Source organism: Drosophila rhopaloa, unplaced genomic scaffold (genome assembly GCF_018152115.1).
Source record: "Drosophila rhopaloa isolate 14029-0021.01 unplaced genomic scaffold, ASM1815211v1 contig_163, whole genome shotgun sequence".
Taxonomy (NCBI): domain Eukaryota; kingdom Metazoa; phylum Arthropoda; class Insecta; order Diptera; family Drosophilidae; genus Drosophila; species Drosophila rhopaloa.
In genome coordinates, this window is record NW_025335043.1 from 1805046 (window position 1) to 1823182 (window position 18137).

The 18137-nt window shown below is 36.7% G+C and overlaps 1 protein-coding gene across 1 annotated transcript; it reads left to right on the forward strand.

Moving 5' to 3' along the window:
* Positions 1-252: 252 nt before the first annotated feature.
* Positions 253-5151, forward strand: LOC108044066. The gene is made up of 8 exons (XM_017122922.2): positions 253-759; positions 1470-1729; positions 2426-2582; positions 3269-4261; positions 4321-4558; positions 4624-4786; positions 4860-4962; positions 5023-5151. The coding sequence occupies exons 1-8, from the start codon at positions 253-255 to the stop codon at positions 5149-5151; spliced, it is 2550 nt and encodes an 849-aa protein (XP_016978411.1).
* Positions 5152-18137: the final 12986 nt, after the last annotated feature.

An 18137-nucleotide genomic window follows, 5' to 3' on the forward strand; every position in this document is an offset into this window, starting at 1 on the left:
TCATGGGCAACGGGCGTGGGTCATGAATTATGAAATCTAATTGAACGAAATTGAATAATGACGGTGACCGGTGTCAGTTGACAAGAAAAGTGAAATTCCAATGAGCGATTTATGGGCCAATTTCAATTCAATTTTGACAGCCGCAAAATGTCAAAGTCAAACGAATGAATTATGCACGGACAAAGGGATCAGTATATATAAGGCGGACGCAAGGTAAATGTCATTTGCATTTTAACTTATTGTTGGTACCCAATGCATTGGTGGCTACTCTTATTTTTGGCATTATCCTGCGAGGGATTGCAGGAGCGTGAATTGCTGGAGTTGGAATTGGATTATGGGCTGGCTGAACCGCAGCGCACTTCGATGCTCCAGAGCAGTCTGATACTGCAATTCGCGCAGGACTACAAGCACATCCCCAGGATAACCTACTTCACGTGCCAGAAGCCCCATTCCCAGACCGACCCAGTCCCCAGTGCAGAACTTCGCAACGCTTTCGCGGCGAAGAATGTTCAGCTGATTAAGAGTCTCTACGAAAGCGAGCTGTTTGTGCGGATTGTCCTGCTGGATGTCCTGGCCCAGGCGGCCCCTTCGAGTGGTCGTCGACCGGGCAGCGGACCGAGCGGAGGATTCAGCCAGACGCCCAGCCAGGCGCAGAGCAATTCCGAGTGGCTGGAGGGCGTCCTGCGGATGGAGGCCCTCAAGCAAATTGCGGTCGTGGATCTGGCATGCGGCCCCGTCAGTCGCCGATTTCTCGAGTTGGTAAGTTAGGGAATAAGTGCGGTGGGCGAATGGAGGTCGTCTCTCCAGCCGACACTCGGAAAAATCTGAAGTACTTTAAAAGAATCCAAACAAAATTAAATAAGAGCAAATTCAACATTTTTTAAAATGTACTGTTTTAAAACCTAGTAAAATATTCTTAGTTATTGGTCTCAGGCAAATGGCATATTGACAGACAAATTCAAAATAGAAACCTCAATTTACGGTGTATCTTACATAAATCTGTAAAACTGAATTTTTGTTATGTTGTTTAAATAAAATATTTTTATAAATATATAATATAATCATCAAGTAAATTTAATTTTATTCAAGTTCATAATTAAATTTCTGAGGGCTCAGTAAAATTAAATAATTTTTTTTTTTAAGTACTTAACATGTAAAATATATAATCATCAAGTAAATTTAATTTTATTCAAGTTAATAATTACATTACTGAGGGCTCAGTTAATTAAAATAATTTTATTTTTTAAAAAGTATTTAACATAATTAATTAAAAGTATTAACATAATGAATCGATAATTCCCAGTTATAACAGATTCAATGATCAGACTTTTAGTAACAAATTCAAAAGAGAAAAATTAAATTAAAATATTTATTGAAAGACAAGAAACTAATTTTTCCCAGTGCTGTCGCTCATCGCCTTGTCAAGTTCTAGTCTCCTTATTAAGTGCTCAAGTACAATCATTTCAAAGGCTTCCGCCAAGATGCTCTACAGCGAGAATTTTCACTGGCTATTGATAGAGGATTTCGCCTGGCATGGAAGGACTCAGGCTGGCGAAGGAACGGCGAAAGGGGAGGAGGAGCCGCCGGGGCAGCAAATTCAGGCGACCGGCGATGAAGACCTGCCCTCCATCGAGAGCTTCTTGGGGGGCATGAACCTGTACATGAACACCGAACTCACTTTGGCCAAGCGAATGTCCGAGGCAGCCCACTACACTCTGTTCGATGTCTGGTGAGTGATTAACTAGCCTGGTCATCTCGGAATCACCTTAAGGTTCAATTTACTCTTGAATTGAAAAGCCCTTTACCTTAAATATTTCGTAAAATATTTGTCCTTTTATTGTTTGGGGTTGCGAAATTGTTTGTCCTTAAGGACCTCTTATTAATCTCATTGATTAAAAGACTCTTTAATTTAATATACTGAAATTGCCCGAACCTTTTGTTTTCACTTGATTGAAGTATTTCTGAATGCATGGCTTCTTGAATTTAATTTGTATGTATTTCTTTGGTTGTGGCATCGTATTGAGCAATGTGTTCGAGCTTAAATGAACATTTCTGTTTAACAGGAATTTGGTAATGGTAATGAAATAAAAGTCCAAATACCAAAAGTAGGAATTTTACTAGCCTGTACCTTAAAGTTAAAATGTTCTATTGATTTATGGTTGGCTTAATATTGGTTTAAATTGGTGAGAAATTTATACCTCATCCCTCTCCAATTAGATTAACCTCAAGCATTTCCAAAGCGTATGGTGAAATCCCCATAGTCAAAGGACAGGCTATCATTTCGCCAACATTTGACCTCAAAACCATTCACTCCCTTGAAATTCTGCCTGGCCCACATCAACACATCAGCCATAATTTCCCAACTGTCCACTTCCCGGCTGCTAATTCCCACAACGACTTGCTCCCGTTTTGAACCCTGGCTTAGGAACCCCGGACTCAACTACGGCGGACACGTCAATCTCACCGAAATTGGCAGCTTCACGCCGTCAGAAGGAATCCAGTTGCACGCCTGGTTTCGGACCACGTCCACAGTTCGTCGCCGGATGGACATGCAGCATGCCAGGGTGCGCTGCATGGTGGTGGTGAGGACCCAGGGGGATGGGGCTGGGAATCGAGGGACAGGAAGATCCATCATCTTCCGGAAGGGCTGTGATGCACTCGAAAGAAAATTGGGGGATAGTAATATTAAATAAGATTTTTAAAAGCTGCTTGGAGTTTTTCAGCAAGAGTAGCTTATTACGACCAGTTGATTACTTCTATTCCTATAACAAATTTGTTTATATTTTACAAATATTTAATTAATTTCGATAACTCTATTTTTAGTATAAAAAAAGATTATATTATTCGGCTGTAAATCCTATTATAGTTTTGTGCTAAAAAAAAGGGTTTTTTACATTGTTTTTAGAAAATTGTTTTCTTTATATATTTACAAGTAAAATAGAGGTTTTAGGAATTGTTTTAAAGTGCTAGAATTAAACAACCTTTGTTGTCCAAAACTCCATTCAAATATATTTTGTCAAACTTTAACATTTTTCAATTTTTTTTTAATCTAAATAGTTTTATATAGTATCTACATCAAATTAAGCTTTAAAAATTGAATCGAATATTTTTTGATCATTTATAAGTACCAATAATGATTAGTGATGAGTTAAAATGACAGAATCATTCATAAAGATGGGAATGAGCCAATCTGTTTTGTTTTTTTTTTCGCATTTTAAGTATTAGTTTATCCCAGTGCACTAAGGTTTGATACCCGACCACTCGACAGGTGACCAACAAGAACATGACGGGCACCCTGATGTACTACCTCACGCACACGGTCTCCGGTCACATCGATACGATGAACCGCTTCAACTTCAATCTGCTGATGGCAGTGCGCGACATGTTCAACTGGACGTTCGTCCTTTCCAGGACCACATCCTGGGGATATGTGAAGAACGGTCGGTTCGACGGGATGATTGGGGCTCTCATTCGCAATGAAACGGATATTGGCGGAGCACCGATATTCTACTGGCTGGAACGGCACAAATGGATCGATGTGGCCGGCAGAAGTTGGTCGAGTCGTCCTTGTTTCATCTTTCGACATCCCAGGAGTACCCAAAAGGATCGTATTGTATTCCTTCAACCGTTTACCAATGATGTTTGGGTTCTAATTGTGGGCTGTGGTGTTTTAACAGTCCTTATTCTTTGGTTTCTCACCACAATTGAATGGAAATTGGTGCCACACGATGGCTCAGCTTTGATTAAACCGAAAGGAGGAGCTCCACCACGACATAATTACCAGCACCAACAGCATCAGGAGCAAGTGGAGGCCCCAGTTCGTCCCATCACTGCAGTTTCAGTGGTTGTTGATGAAGAAAAAATAGAGGAAAAAGGAGAAGAAAATGATGATTCCGCACCCATTGATGCCGGTACCCTTTGGCATCGCTGCTATCAGAAGCTAAATAAGTACATAAAAGATCGAAAGGCAAAGCAGAAGAAATCTCCAGAGCGAGTGGGTCTCTTCCTGGAATCCGTTCTGTTTTTTGTGGGAATTATTTGCCAACAGGGTCTTGGCTTTTCCACCAGTTTTGTTTCAGGTCGCTGTATTGTGATCACCAGCTTGCTATTCTCGTTTTGCATCTATCAATTCTATTCGGCCAGTATTGTGGGCACTCTTCTGATGGAAAAACCAAAAACCATTAAAACTCTAAGCGACTTGGTGCACAGTTCGCTGAAAGTGGGCATGGAGGACATACTCTACAACAGGGATTACTTTCTGGTGATTATTTAAAAACCATAGAATGTAAATTTAAGTTTTAATAAATCTTATTTTAATAGCACACCAAAGACCCCGTTTCCATGGAACTGTATGCCAAGAAGATTACAAGTCTGCCGACCACTAAAGAAAACGAAGCCGATGAAGATGAGCCAGTGGATCCAAATCCAGCCTCCACTGATCCCGCTAAATCCTATCGGGATATTGTTCACAGTCATGAAACGGGTGCCCATGCCAAGGATAGTGCAGCCAGCAATTGGTTAGATCCAGAAACGGGTTTACTTAGAGTTAAACACGAAAGTAAGTGGTTGCTTACTTACATGGACAAAAATAAAGTAATTTGAGTTCCTTAAATCCTGTTTTAGGGTTTGCCTTTCATGTGGATGTGGCTGCTGCCTACAAGATCATTGCTGAAACCTTTAGTGAACAGGACATTTGCGATCTAACCGAGGTTAGCATGTTTCCGCCCCAAAAAACTGTGATGATTATGCAGAAAAATTCGCCAATGAGGAAGGTCATCTCATATGGGTGAGTATAGTTGGGGGAGAATATTATTTTGTGAGTGTCCTTCAACTTGAATGTGTATAAATTACATCCTTAGATTACGACGTGTCACTGAAACAGGAATCCTGTCCTATCACTTTAACGTCTGGCACTCGAGGAAACCGCCTTGTGTGAAGAAAATTGAGACCTCAGACTTGCATGTGAGTTTCGGGAACCTTGAAACATCCCCTTTTAAACTTTCGAAGCACTCTTAATTCTAGGTTGACATGGATACCGTGAGTTCTGCCCTGTTGATACTGCTTTTCAGCTACGCCTTCACTATTATGATACTGGGCACCGAGATCCTATACTCCAAATGGCAGTATCGGCTCATAATCAGACTTAATTAAGTTGACTTGGATGTGATTCAATAAAATTGCAAAGCCAGTGAGCTTAAACTCTGACACTTGAGCTCAACTGGAATTAATTGTCGTGGAGGAAGTTTTCTGTTCATTTTGAATGCGCGCTTTCCGATTCATTAGCTCGCCACAAAGGGAAAATTCGATTTTCACGCAGACGACCATGAATGTGTCAATAGGTAAAAGTTTAATTAAATTAACTTCGCTGCACAGCAAATCAAATGGGTAGGAGGGTTGGGATTACATAATTTAATTGTGTAAGTTGGTTGAACATTTCAGTTAAGAACCTGAAATCCACTTAGCTTGTGAAACAGGGGGATTGATTTAATTCCGTAATGAAATGAATTATAATTTATTGCAGTCTAAATCTTGAATTTAAGGCAAACCAGTCCACAAGATGGTGAAATTGTTTCTTAGGAGGAAAATGCCTTGCAGCGGGTCCAGAAAGAGTGAGTCAATTTTAGCCACAAACGAACTACAAAATATCCATTAAGATAACAAGTTTTTCAGTAGTTGTAACACAGTTTTCCTTCCTTCTTTTCCTCTCATATTTTTTTTTGTATCCTTTGCCTTTCACCGGGAGGCTTCTTGTCAGCGCTCACACAGAAACACAAAAGTTCTCGTCCTGGCCCTGTGTTATTTTGGCTTTTTGCCAAAGTGCCGCTCTTAGGCATTTCTTTTCCTCCTTCTACCGCGCTTTGTGTTTGTTTGGGAAATGTGAAAGGACTTGTTCCTCCTTCAGTTCTAGGCTGAAAAGCCACAACAACAGCATCAAGTCGAGGCAAATCAATTACAAGTCGTGAAAATCTGTAAAGCGCCACGAAACATGCTACCCAAAAGTTGTCAACATTTTCATTTAATGTCCTTGCTCATTAGTAGTGACCCAAACAAAGACAAAAAAACCAAAAGTGTGGTAAATGTTCGATGGGCGGGTGATGGAAAAACCGTGTGATTTACTTGGGTTACTCGCTTACTCGGTTTTTCCGGGGACACGACTGATTGAAAAAGTTTCCAAGACATATGGGTTTGCCTCGGTTCGTTTTTCGTTAGTTAGTTTCCATTTTATCCATACACTTGGGCTATTTATCCTCGCGCCATAAGATGCAATTTGGTTGCCTCACTTCGTCGACTGTGACAATTAAATTGTTTTGGCTTTGTTTGAGCAGCAAATTGTGCAACAAAACTTTGGCGGTTGCCAAGAAAAATAAACAGCCAGAAGAAAGTGGCAGCGAGCGAGGAGTATGAGTGTGAAGACCTGCAGGAGCCGTGGCATAATTAACAAAAGCGCTCAGCAGGGCGCGTAATTTTGCCCGCTTTTCCAGCGTGCCGCTGCACTGAGAGAAATGTTGGCAAAAATGATAAACAATTAAATTTATTTTTAGCTATTGAGACTGAATTAACGGTTTCAAGACCGAAAAAAATGTTTTTAATTATAATGTAAATCGCTTTTAGTTTACTAATAGTGTCAAAAATTATTTTTTAATACTGATATCTTAGTAATATATTAAAAGTTTATTGTTTTTATACTATGAAACACTAATAGTTATATAAATAATACTATTAAAATTAATTTTATTTTTCAGGCCGAAGGACTTCAGTTTCCAGTGCCATTTTTTTCTTTCCATTATTTTCATATTATATACTAGTTAAATAGTAAAAAAATTAATAAATTTTTAAATTTGGCCAACCGATTAGTATTCTTAGTTCGAATCACATTTCATGACTTTGGAATATAATTCATCCGATAATTTAAAGCATTAGAAAGATATATAAATCCAATTTAATATTAAATCATTCTTTAAAATTTGTAATATTGTTTTAGTTTTCTAAATTTTTATGATTATAGGCAAGCCCTTAAGTTAATGGCACCTGGAATTAGATAAATTATTTTGTTCATTTTTCGCTGTGTGGAAGGAAAATTATGCTCTCTCTTTAAACTCGGGGCTTGGCCAGAACCCAAAAGTTTCCGCGCAAAGCCAAACTAAAGTAGTTTCCCTTAAGACGGCGCCGGGCGAGATCGGGTCGAGATTGGACAGTGGAACGAGGAGCTGAGCACATGCTTTGGGGCCTGTGTCAAAGTGTGAAAAACTTTATGCGTCTTAATTAAATTTTATATACAGCGCAGGGAAGGAATTATGCGCCAAAATATTGCAACAGCTCCCACAGAAATCCCTCAACTCCTCCGCAAAAGGCAACTTTTCAAAAGTGACAGCTGCATCGGAGGGCTGAGGACTCCGAGGAGTCGAAGGTCTGCCCGCTACTTGACTTTAAGCCAACCAATTAGTGCAAACTTAGGGGATAATTGAGTGCCTGATTATCAAGCTTACTTTGCCTTTTTTATCTCCGCTTTGTGGGATAATTTTTACGGCAAATTTTTGGGGGTGAGAAAGTGCGGATGTGGGTGGAAACATTTTGAAGGTAAATTTAAGATGCTTTGAATTTATGATATTTTTATTAACCCATTTTTATTAGATAACAAAAATATTCGCTTTACTCTTTTATTACAAAAGGAATACTGAATTGTAGGCAATTTTGTTGTTAGTTTTGCTATGTTTTTTTTTTGCTATTGTGACGTTTAAAAATAAAAATTCAATAAAAATAAAAGCCTTAAAATATCATATTATAATTTATTGGAGTTTTAAAAAAATGTCTAGTGATTTTAAAGTAATAAAGATGTCAGGGAATTTTCAAGCAATTATAAAAATATACGAATCCTTCTATAATATTCATGACTTTTAAGCATTTGGTTTCTTTTAAAGCATTATTTACTCAAAATTCACATGACTCTCCTATAAAGTGTAAAACTGTCCAGTATTTCTCTGCCATTCAATTTAACAATTATGTGGACACGATTTTCTTTCATGCATGAAATTCAATTATCTCCACTTGAATTTCATATTCAATATTTACCTCTGCTAATTAACTTTCTTCGTGTGCCAAATGAACTAAACAAATTTGGACAGAATTCGAGGTATTTCTGGATTCTCATTATCATTCCGAGCATATACGACAGAATGTGTGTGACACACATTTAAGGAGAATTCAGAGGATTCGGATGGGGACAAAGCCAGACACGTGGCCAATTTCGAGTGTCACAGCTCGGATTTTTTCTTGTCTGCTGCCTCACGAGCTCGGAATGCTGAAATGAGATTTGGTTTTGGAGAAAGGTCAGTGCTTACATAAAAAGGTTATATTTCTACATATTTATACTTGATAGCAACAGTTTAATACCGGAAAATTGCAAGCTTGACAAATTTTTAAACACTTATAAAGGTTTATAAATTAATATTATAGATAAAATTCATTGAACTTAATTTTAATATATTTATGTAAGTTAAGTGTGTAACAAAAATAATTTAACACAGGTATCACTTTAACTAAACTTTTGAAAACATTGTTTCCGCATTCCACTTTAGCTGAACAATTACGTGAACCTAATTAATATTGAGGTTTACAGAAGATAAATTATTCAAGAACATGAATTGTCATAATTGAGGTACATTCATGGTTCATGTGTAATTTAATGTTTCTGAAATGTTTTTTGTCTGATTCTCTTCTGTTGCAACTAATTCCCAAACATGTTGTAAACTTTAATGGCATTTTGTTGCCTCCCTTTTTTTTGCCTTTTTCGATTTGTTCAGTTGCCCTCATAATAGTTGACAACTGTAATTTATGATTATTTTTTGCTGTTCTGGCGGTTTGGCCAGTTGCCAAACTATTTTTTCCCCACTGTTTTTTGCATATACTATTTTTTATCAACTCCGAAGGTGACTATAAAAGGTGAAAAGTTAGCCATTGCATTGTTAACTAATGTACAAATGCATTAGATGCAAATATAGTTAAAGTGATAATAAATATTGTATCGTAAAAGCTTTTAAATAATATTTAAATGTTAGTAAAGCATTTTGGTCGATTGCCAACTTTTAGACAGAAGTCAGACACAGATAAAAGAAAATAGACAGGGAAGAACATCATTAATACGCATTATTTACATTTCTCAAAAGTTCAAAATCGATCAATTGTCGTTTATTCGCTTTCAAGTTACGTCTTTTCAACTGTGAAAATTTCTCCGTCTGTGGAAAAATTCTTTTCCCTTATATTTTTTGCGCAATTCTGTCTAGCCGATGGCACCGGAAATTTCCAAGCAGCAGTAGTAGCAAACCGGAAAGAAAAGAACCCAGAGAAAATCGAAAGTTTTGATTTATAATCGGACAAGTTTAGAGCTGCCTTCAATTCAGTGCTGTTGCATTTCTCGAGTTTCCCTGGCTTGTCCATTGACTTGGAAGCGGATTTGTCATGGCTCAAGAATGGAAATGGAAAACTTTTTGCCGTACTCTGGTATATTTCATTTATTTACAATATCCGTTCGCTATTTGTGCGTTTGTCAGGTTCAGATATTGAATGGGCATTTTATTTAAACGATCCAACAATGGCCTGTCTTAGGCCCAATAAATTTCAATTAAAATGTCAACAATTTGCGGAGTAGCGACAAGATCTCATTTCACAACCCCGTCTGCATATTTTGTCAGCAATATATATTGGCTGGAGAGGATTTATCGCTGCCATTTGCTTATTGACAGCTGGGGAAAGTGAGCGTGACATGATGGAAAGTAATCTAATGGAGAGGATAGACCAGCTGACTCAGGTAATTCATCATAAATATGCTGAGCACAAACACAAACCTCACACCTGTGGCTGTCGTCGCTGGAAGTCATCAATCTTCCGAAAGAGAAGTTGATTTCCCCTTTTCGCCCTGCCCCTTTTCGAAGTAAGGCAAAATTTAAATAAATTATATTGTCAGGAAATAAAAGACGCAGTCCTTGAGTTGTTAACTAAAATGTACCCTTCAATTGCTATGAAAAATGTGAACGAAAATGCATAGGACTAAATCATTTTTGGTTATAAATTGTTGGGAATATGTAGATTTTGTTGATTTGAATATAATCCGAATTCAATAAATTTTGTCTTATATTTTCATTGAGGGATTTATTTCACAAAAATCTATTTTTTAAACTTTTGTTAAAATTCAAATCCTCTAATGTGTCTTTAAGAATTTATGGCAACAACTTTGTTGAGAACGTCTAACTTACTAATTAAGCTGTGTATTTCCCTATTTTTCTTCTGAAGTTCATATTTTATAAACAGCCTCTGGCCAAACGTTTTAGGTTTCCAAAAAAAAAGAAAAATGTGTGTTTGCCGCATTAAATAAAATGCAAAGGAAAGCTGTTACTGTAACGACACAGCCCTTTTGATAAGCCCCACAAAGGCAGAAAGGGGTTAAAAGGAAGCGATGGCCGACAAAAAAAAGCGAAATAGAAATAGCGAATCCCCAATCCCGAAATGTTCGAAATTGAAAAGCGCTTGAAGGGGGAGCTGAAGTGGTTAGTTTGCGTCCTCCGATTGATGAGTGCGTTCACTTGATTGCCGATTACCAACTCCCATTCCCATTCCCATTCACGTGTCCTTAAAATCCTAATCCCCACCCAACTTGAAACGAGACCTAATGACACAAAGCGCACTAATTCAGTGCAATGGCACTACCCACTCAACTTCCGATCAGGATCTCCATTTCCTGCCCCCCGGCGACAAGCGAATTATTGTAATCCACTTGAATTTTATTGGGAACACAAAAAGCAAGAAGTGCACTGAGTGCAATTATTGGAGATTTCCTGGTTTGTTGAATGGCTTGGAATCTTGTAAATCACAGAAGAGACAGAAATTGCAATTCAACAGGAAACCAATAAAGAATAAAGAAAGGAGAGAATAAGTCACCAAATTAGACATTTTTCACCTAAATCCTTTAAAAGTGAGTAGAATTAAATAATAACAAGCATTTTTTAAATAGTTAAAGGTGGAATAACTCATATATATCTTTGTGCGTCAGCTTATTTGTATTTAGTATAACAACCATCTCAGTTTATCGTTAGGCATACAAGTTATAAAAACTTAAACCCAAAATGTTCAACAATATAGAAATAAATTAAATAAACCAAGTTTATAACCGTTTGAACACAAATTGAAAAGTTAATCCACAAAAAAGTAATCACAAATCTGTATTCGTATTACTTACTCTAAACTTTCCAAACCATCAAAGCATTTCCTTAAGCTCTTAGTTAAACTATAACAAGAGTTGTCTGACAATGGTAAATACAAAGTTTTAAAACAGCATTGAATAGTGTACAAACAATTCTCGACCGACATTGTCCTTTACTCTTAACTTAACTCCAAGTGTCTGAAAGTAAGGCACGCAAATGCCATTTCATAAATGTGCAATAAAAAGGTTTATGCTTACATTAAGATATAGAATATTTAAATGAAACGAAAGTCTGGCCAGAAACTTTTGCCAACTCGAAATGCGACTCGTGGGCATTCAGCAGATACAAAACGGCAAGACAAGATACACTCAAGTATAATGTAGAACTTAAGCTGACGACTTGACCACCAATGGGAATACGAAATTCGAAATGAAAAACAAAAGCTGAAAATCCGGAATGATAATTCCACGATTATGTTGTGCTTATGGCAAAAGTTTCTGTGTTCTCTCATTGGAGATGTGGATGGGGACAAAAAAAATGGGCAGCAGAGCAAATATTGTTTAAGGGACAATATTTATCATTTGCCTACGCTTAACACGTATACGCCCCCATGGTAATTGCTGCATAATAAACAAGACTGAATCTCTGACGCTGCTGCCACTCGTCTTCCCTTTGTTATTTGCATTGTCATTTGTGGAACAAAAGCGTTTTGTACTTGCCTGTGGGTTTAACTAATAAATACAGCAAGAGACCGATGGAAATGCGGAGGGAATATATCCATTGTCACATACCGGACAAATGGTCCATGTTGAGTCAACAATAAACCAAAAATAGGAATGTAATTTCGATGCCAGATTAAATGCATGTTGAGATACATTCAAAAATAATAGGAGATTTTGGGAATTGCTTCTTAATGGCGTATATAAATAGTTTTCAAATAAATAAGTGGCATTCTTAAAATAAACAAATGAAATAAGAAGAAAAATAATATTCGCACACTTTTCATATAAAAACAAGAGAGAACGCTATAGTCGAGTGCCTCGACTATTAGATACCCGTTACTCAGCTAAACAACTTAATATAAATATGCCTTCTTGATTGTTTTTCGCCGCTCGAATTAGCACCTTGGCAAGCTGTTCCAAAGTCATCCGTTAGATGGCGCCATGAAAGGCGGAAATGTAGGAGCTAGCCAGGCTTAAGCGTTTAATGGGTTTTTGGGCGTTAGAGTGGGCGTGGCAATCTTTTATTAGGCCAATCGATAGGTATTGACGAAACAAATACATATCAATTAAAATTTTCATAATAGCATCAAAACTGTGGCCACAGCTTGTGGCTTGTGGGCGTCAGAGGGGGCGTGGCACCATTTTGAAACAAACTTGCGCTGCGTAGGAACTCCTAAAATCTACATGCAAAATGCCAATCCTCTAGCTTTTATAGTTTCCAAGATCTCAGCGTTCATACGGACAGACAGACGGACAGACGGACAGACAGACGGACAGACGGACAGACAGACGGACAGACGGACATGGCTAGATCGACTCGGCTAGTGACCCTGATCAAGAATATATATACTTTATAGGGTCGGAAACGCTTCCTTCTAGCTGTTACATACTTTTGCACGAATACAATATACCCTTTTACTCTACGAGTAACGGGTATAATAAAACCAATAAATATAAATTATAATAAAATATAATAACAAATGTTAAATATCATATTTAGTTACACCTCTTCTTGCCTAAATCACTTTCAACATTATTTTTTCCTTTTACAAAAATGTTTATAGCTTGAAAAAAGTAGTAATTAATAATAAAACAATTATTTTTATATTTTAATTACATTTCATGCATATTAAATTACATAACTATTTTTATGTACATTTTGCTCAGCGTTTTTGTAATGTTGGATTACTCTAGTACTAACCATTTTTCCCCACCCAATGGGTTCATTTTTTTCCGCATTGATTTAGATGCTTCGACCTTTGGCGCAGTCTTTCAAAATTGCCAGAATTACTCGCACGTAAAACAATAAATTTTCATAATATCCAGTGCACCCAGACGTGGTCCACGCCCCTTCACCACCCCCTCCGCCCACGCCCATAAAGGATGGATGGATGCAGGCCACGTGTAAAGTGCAAACTTGCAGCATCAGCGAAATGGACCAAGTTGGGACATCGTCAGTGGCAGACACACTAACTGCGCGATGGGGTTAGGCATTGGGAAATACAGGGATGGGGGTGTGGGCCTTAACATGGTCAGGGAAATGGGCTTGGCCAGCCAAAGATTACCGTTATTTGTATGCAAAGCAGCAGGCCAAAAAGCAGCAATACTGCAGGACAGAGTCACCACCAGAAGTGCCATTCAAAGTCAGCCGAAAAACGGCTGGAGGATGGGGGTTCCAGGTTCAAATTCAGGAAACAGCAGCGAACACAACGAGGAACGTGTTTCAATTTTTATGACATTTCAATGCAGTTGATGTCAGCGAAACGGGTTGAAAAACATCCAATGGAAAGTCACCAAACAGCTCGTTTCAATTTGGACAATTCAAATTTGGCCCCGAGGAAACCAACATTTTTTTTCATATCTGAACTTATTTCTGGACAGTTTGTAAGAATTCAATTGAATTGTAAAAATGTTCAAAACATAAAACACAAAAAAGTAAAAGTAAGGGAGGTATTGCGCATACGCCATGTGGTTGCTGAAGTTTAGCTAGGAAAATACCTTTTATTTGCATTTCAAAGGAATGGCAAAGAGTTCACCTAGAACTCACTCATTATTTATGAATTGAACAACCTGAACGGCCAGAGTAAGAGTGAGAAGCTCCATGTTTTATTTATGAGACTTCATCAGGTTGCCCCTTTTCAGTTTTAAGGGAGCTTCTTTTGTGTGGCCTGCCAAGAACATTTGTCGGTCGTGCACATAATGTTGGGGCATTAAAAACATTTAATTTAACCAAAAATTCACTCAACTGCAGTCACAAAAGTAAGAAAGAAACTGTAACAAAGGAAGCTTTAATTTAAGACTAATTTGAAGAAGATAAAATACAGAATAGAGCAAAATAATTTATCCTTGGGTTTTTAAAGAATTCTTGATATTAGGAAAAGAAAATAAGAAAATTATTGAAATAGGTACAAATATACATGTCTTAAATGTTATATAAAAGAAAAGTTTTTAATTGAGCTCAAATAAAATCAGATATTTATGATATTTGTTATTAACCATCCGAAAGTCAATTAAATTGATTAATTTATTGATATCTTTATTATTTTTACTTGTGTTAATTAGCATGTACTTTATTGATTGAACTATAAGTGCACTTGAAAGTTTTTAAAGGTGTCCATTTTGGGCGTAGTCTAACGACATTGCCCTGATATTGAATACCGTCACGCACTCATTAAAACCACATTAGGCGAGTGAGTAATAAATGTCGCTGATTCCACTTGGCCTATCATTTATCGGGTTAATCATATATGAGTAGCTGCTATTATTATTCATTTTCGTCCTACTTATGGCACCTGTCTGAAAGCCGCATACAAAACTCAAATTGTGCCCCATCAGGAGGCGAAACTTAAGTGAGGCCATAAATCCTTTTGGAGCCTCGCATCGGAGACATGAGACAGAACGTGACTCTCATGTGGAGATACAAGCATCTATATAGAACGAACGGGTCTGGCGTGATAAATTAACGCATTAAAGCTATAGCCAAGCCCCCACACAGAGTCGGCTTTTAATAACACAAATTGCAATCGAATCCAAAAAATAAAGAGATACGAACACGGAATGCGAAATGAGAACCCGGGGATGTTAACTCAATTAAGGGGGAGGCTTATTCAGTCGGGTCAACTTAAAGCATGCATATTTAAGTCGAAACTCCAATTAAACATAAACAATTTCTCAAGTCGACACGACACTCTGGAGAAATGAAAGAGAACCGAAGTTAGACACAGCCACAAATAGTAGCAGCAAATAAACAAGAGTTGTCAGATCTCAACTATAAAATAAAGTACAAAAGACTGAAAAGTGCATGTACTCAAAAAAATTGTGGTGAAATAACATCATATTGAAAAAGTTTAATATTGGCTAAAAGCTTTTAAATGCTAGGCAAAATTTGGAAAAATGGATTCGTAGTGGTGGGGAATATTTGTTGATAGTAAATTTCAATTAATACAATATAAACAATTAGTTATTATTTATTTATTTATCATAATTAAAGAGTATGGGCACAAAACTTCTCTTTCTCTGTGTAATTCAAAGTTTAAAATTTTTGTTAATCTTCTGCGAATAAGAGGTTGGGAATTTTAACGTTTTCACATCTCTGAACAATTAAAGTATGTATATGTGGAAGAGTTTCCTTTTAAAATCTTTTTAATTTCTTATAAATAATAAAACATTTGTAATCGTCTGAGTTTTATCCTTAACTCAACCCAAAGAACTATAATTTTCCCTGAATGTATAGGCCCTGCTATAGGACAACTACAAATAGTTGGCTTGATCAAACAGCATTTACCGAACCGAACTGTCCTGCTGCGCACCTGTGTGCAATGAAATCGAAATCAAAGCACATCCATCCAGCAAAATGGACAAACAATGAAATAGTTGGGCAAATGTAAATACCAACTGAAGGACCCGAAATTTTTCAATACCTGAGCTAAGCAAAGTTTAACTACCTTTCGGATGGAGGCCCTTCAACTACAGGTCGCCAATTGCTGCCAGGTTTTCCACTTGATGAAGATCGGGTAGAGGGAAAATTCGCAGGACATCAAAAGGGAAAGGAAGGCAAGAGCCCGCAGCAGGCGACATCTGCCTGGTTTAGTGGAAAACTGATTGACGCCATGTCTTTTGATTTCCCTCGTGTGGCAGCATCCACGCACTGGAGAAGAGGAGTATCCTTTTGCCAAGGACTCAGCCCATATGTGCGACACTCGATGTGGGCATCACTTGATGCCCCGAAAGTGGGTCAATGGGAAGTAATTCAATGGAAGGCAGCGAAAGAGACACAAACCTACGTTTTGGTCATTGATTGGTTAAGAATGTCCCTTTAATATTATAAAATGAATATTTAAATTCAATTGATTAAAGATATCCCGATGATTTTACAATACTGCTATCAGAAAAGTAATGATTTTATCTTATTAATAGCACAATTCTTTAATTTAATTTACCATATTTGTTCAAATAAAATATATTATAATAAAATATTTATGTAAGATACAGTCTAGACTGATTTTTACAAGTATAACTCTCCTTTGGATTTTTAATAGTGATAAACTTTAAATAAATGAAGTTTATTTGTTTTAGCTAATTAAGCATGGAATTATATATTTAGTTAATAAATAAAAAAATTATTGCTCATGCTTGGTTTTTTGAAACAGTAAACTTAATCTAATCATATGAAATAGAAAAAATTAAAAATCAAACGAATGATAAATAAATATCTAGTTTGTACTCTTAAACATGTTTTTTAGTTGCAACACACAGCTAGAATTTATTATGCTTGGGAGAATAATCCATTTAAATATTTAATGATACCAACAAATCATTTTACACCCAAAGCTAACAAATTTAAATATTGCACTGAATCAATAAACTTGTTTATTTAAAGGGAACTATTTTGATTCGAGCCTCCGCTTAATCAAATTGTAAAGCTAAACTAACAAGCTGATATTATTTGAATACACAATTCGACGGACAACTTGTTGCAACAAACAACGTGTTTTCATCTCACAATTTCAGATGATATTGATGCAATGCTAATTCAATAAATTAAGCTTCAATTTGCAGTATTGCAAATATTTGCCTAAAATCGAAATGATTTCGATTTGTGAAACTGACACTGGCTTAAGGGAATTTCGGCGGAAAAGCGAAAGGAAAAGCGCAGTCATCTTCAGGATATTAACACTCTCTCTTGCTCGGCAAACACCCTACTTTCTCACTCCCTTAATGGATAATGTTAAGTTCCGTCTAATTGCATTTGCATATTTTGATAATATTCCAAAGGGGAAATGAAAGTGGCAAATGCATTCTCCATCCGAAATACTCCGCTTAATGCGGATGGAGCCGTGAAATACAATGGGGAAAGGGACGGAAAATTCCTAAGCTGCCAACGGAAATTTAATTGCATCGGGTGAAGAAATCCCGTTTAATTACGGTGATTAACTGAAATAATTTATTAGTTTTTGCTTAATTTGTGACATGTGCAAGCAATTAGTGATTAAATCGAATGGCCAAAAGGAAGCAATAATAACTTTGACTAATTAGCTGTGTGGTGGGCTTAATTCGTGGCGAATAAATGACAAAAATTGTGCATATGTGGAAAAAATCACGGTCACAATTAATTTTTCAGAAATTTGTTTCAATTTGAATTACAATTTTTGAAACTCTTTTTATTTATAAAATATAATTTTGGATGCTCACCTATAAAAATTATATACATTAGCATCGAAATGATTTATTATATCTTGGCATGTAATTCACATGTATAATGTATTTTATAATATTCCCTAGTGAATAAATATTTTAAGTTAATTTGAGATTGTTCAGAATCGTATTTACAATTTAAAACCAAAGAGTAATAACTTGCAATTTCTTACTTAATATTTCTATAAGTAAATGAGATTTTCTTGAAGCTAAGTAATATAATTGAGAGTAAGGGCATGAAGGACATTAATTAAATTTTTATAAATTAATTATCAAATAAAGTTTAAACGAATTCGTTTTACTGAATACGGATAAAATGAGAAAATCTGTAAGTAACCGATTTTACACGTTATTTACACTGTAAACTAACATTAGCGAGTTCAGCCACCCGTTCTAAAGGCGGTCAAACATCAACTTTAGCATTGTTATCGATAGTTGGCGACCTTCTTCGTAGGGACTTTTAGTGGTGGAAAATAATTAATACTACAATGCCAATCATCGATATAACCGATGCCTTGAAAACATT

Coding starts and splice junctions, on each gene's coding strand:
- LOC108044066 (XM_017122922.2), top strand. CDS start 253: ATGCATTGGTGGCTACTCTTATTTTTGGCATTATCCTGCGAGGGATTG. Junction 760..1,469: donor GTCGCCGATTTCTCGAGTTG/GTAAGTTAGGGA, acceptor ATCATTTCAAAG/GCTTCCGCCAAGATGCTCTA. Junction 4,559..4,623: donor ACTTAGAGTTAAACACGAAA/GTAAGTGGTTGC, acceptor ATCCTGTTTTAG/GGTTTGCCTTTCATGTGGAT.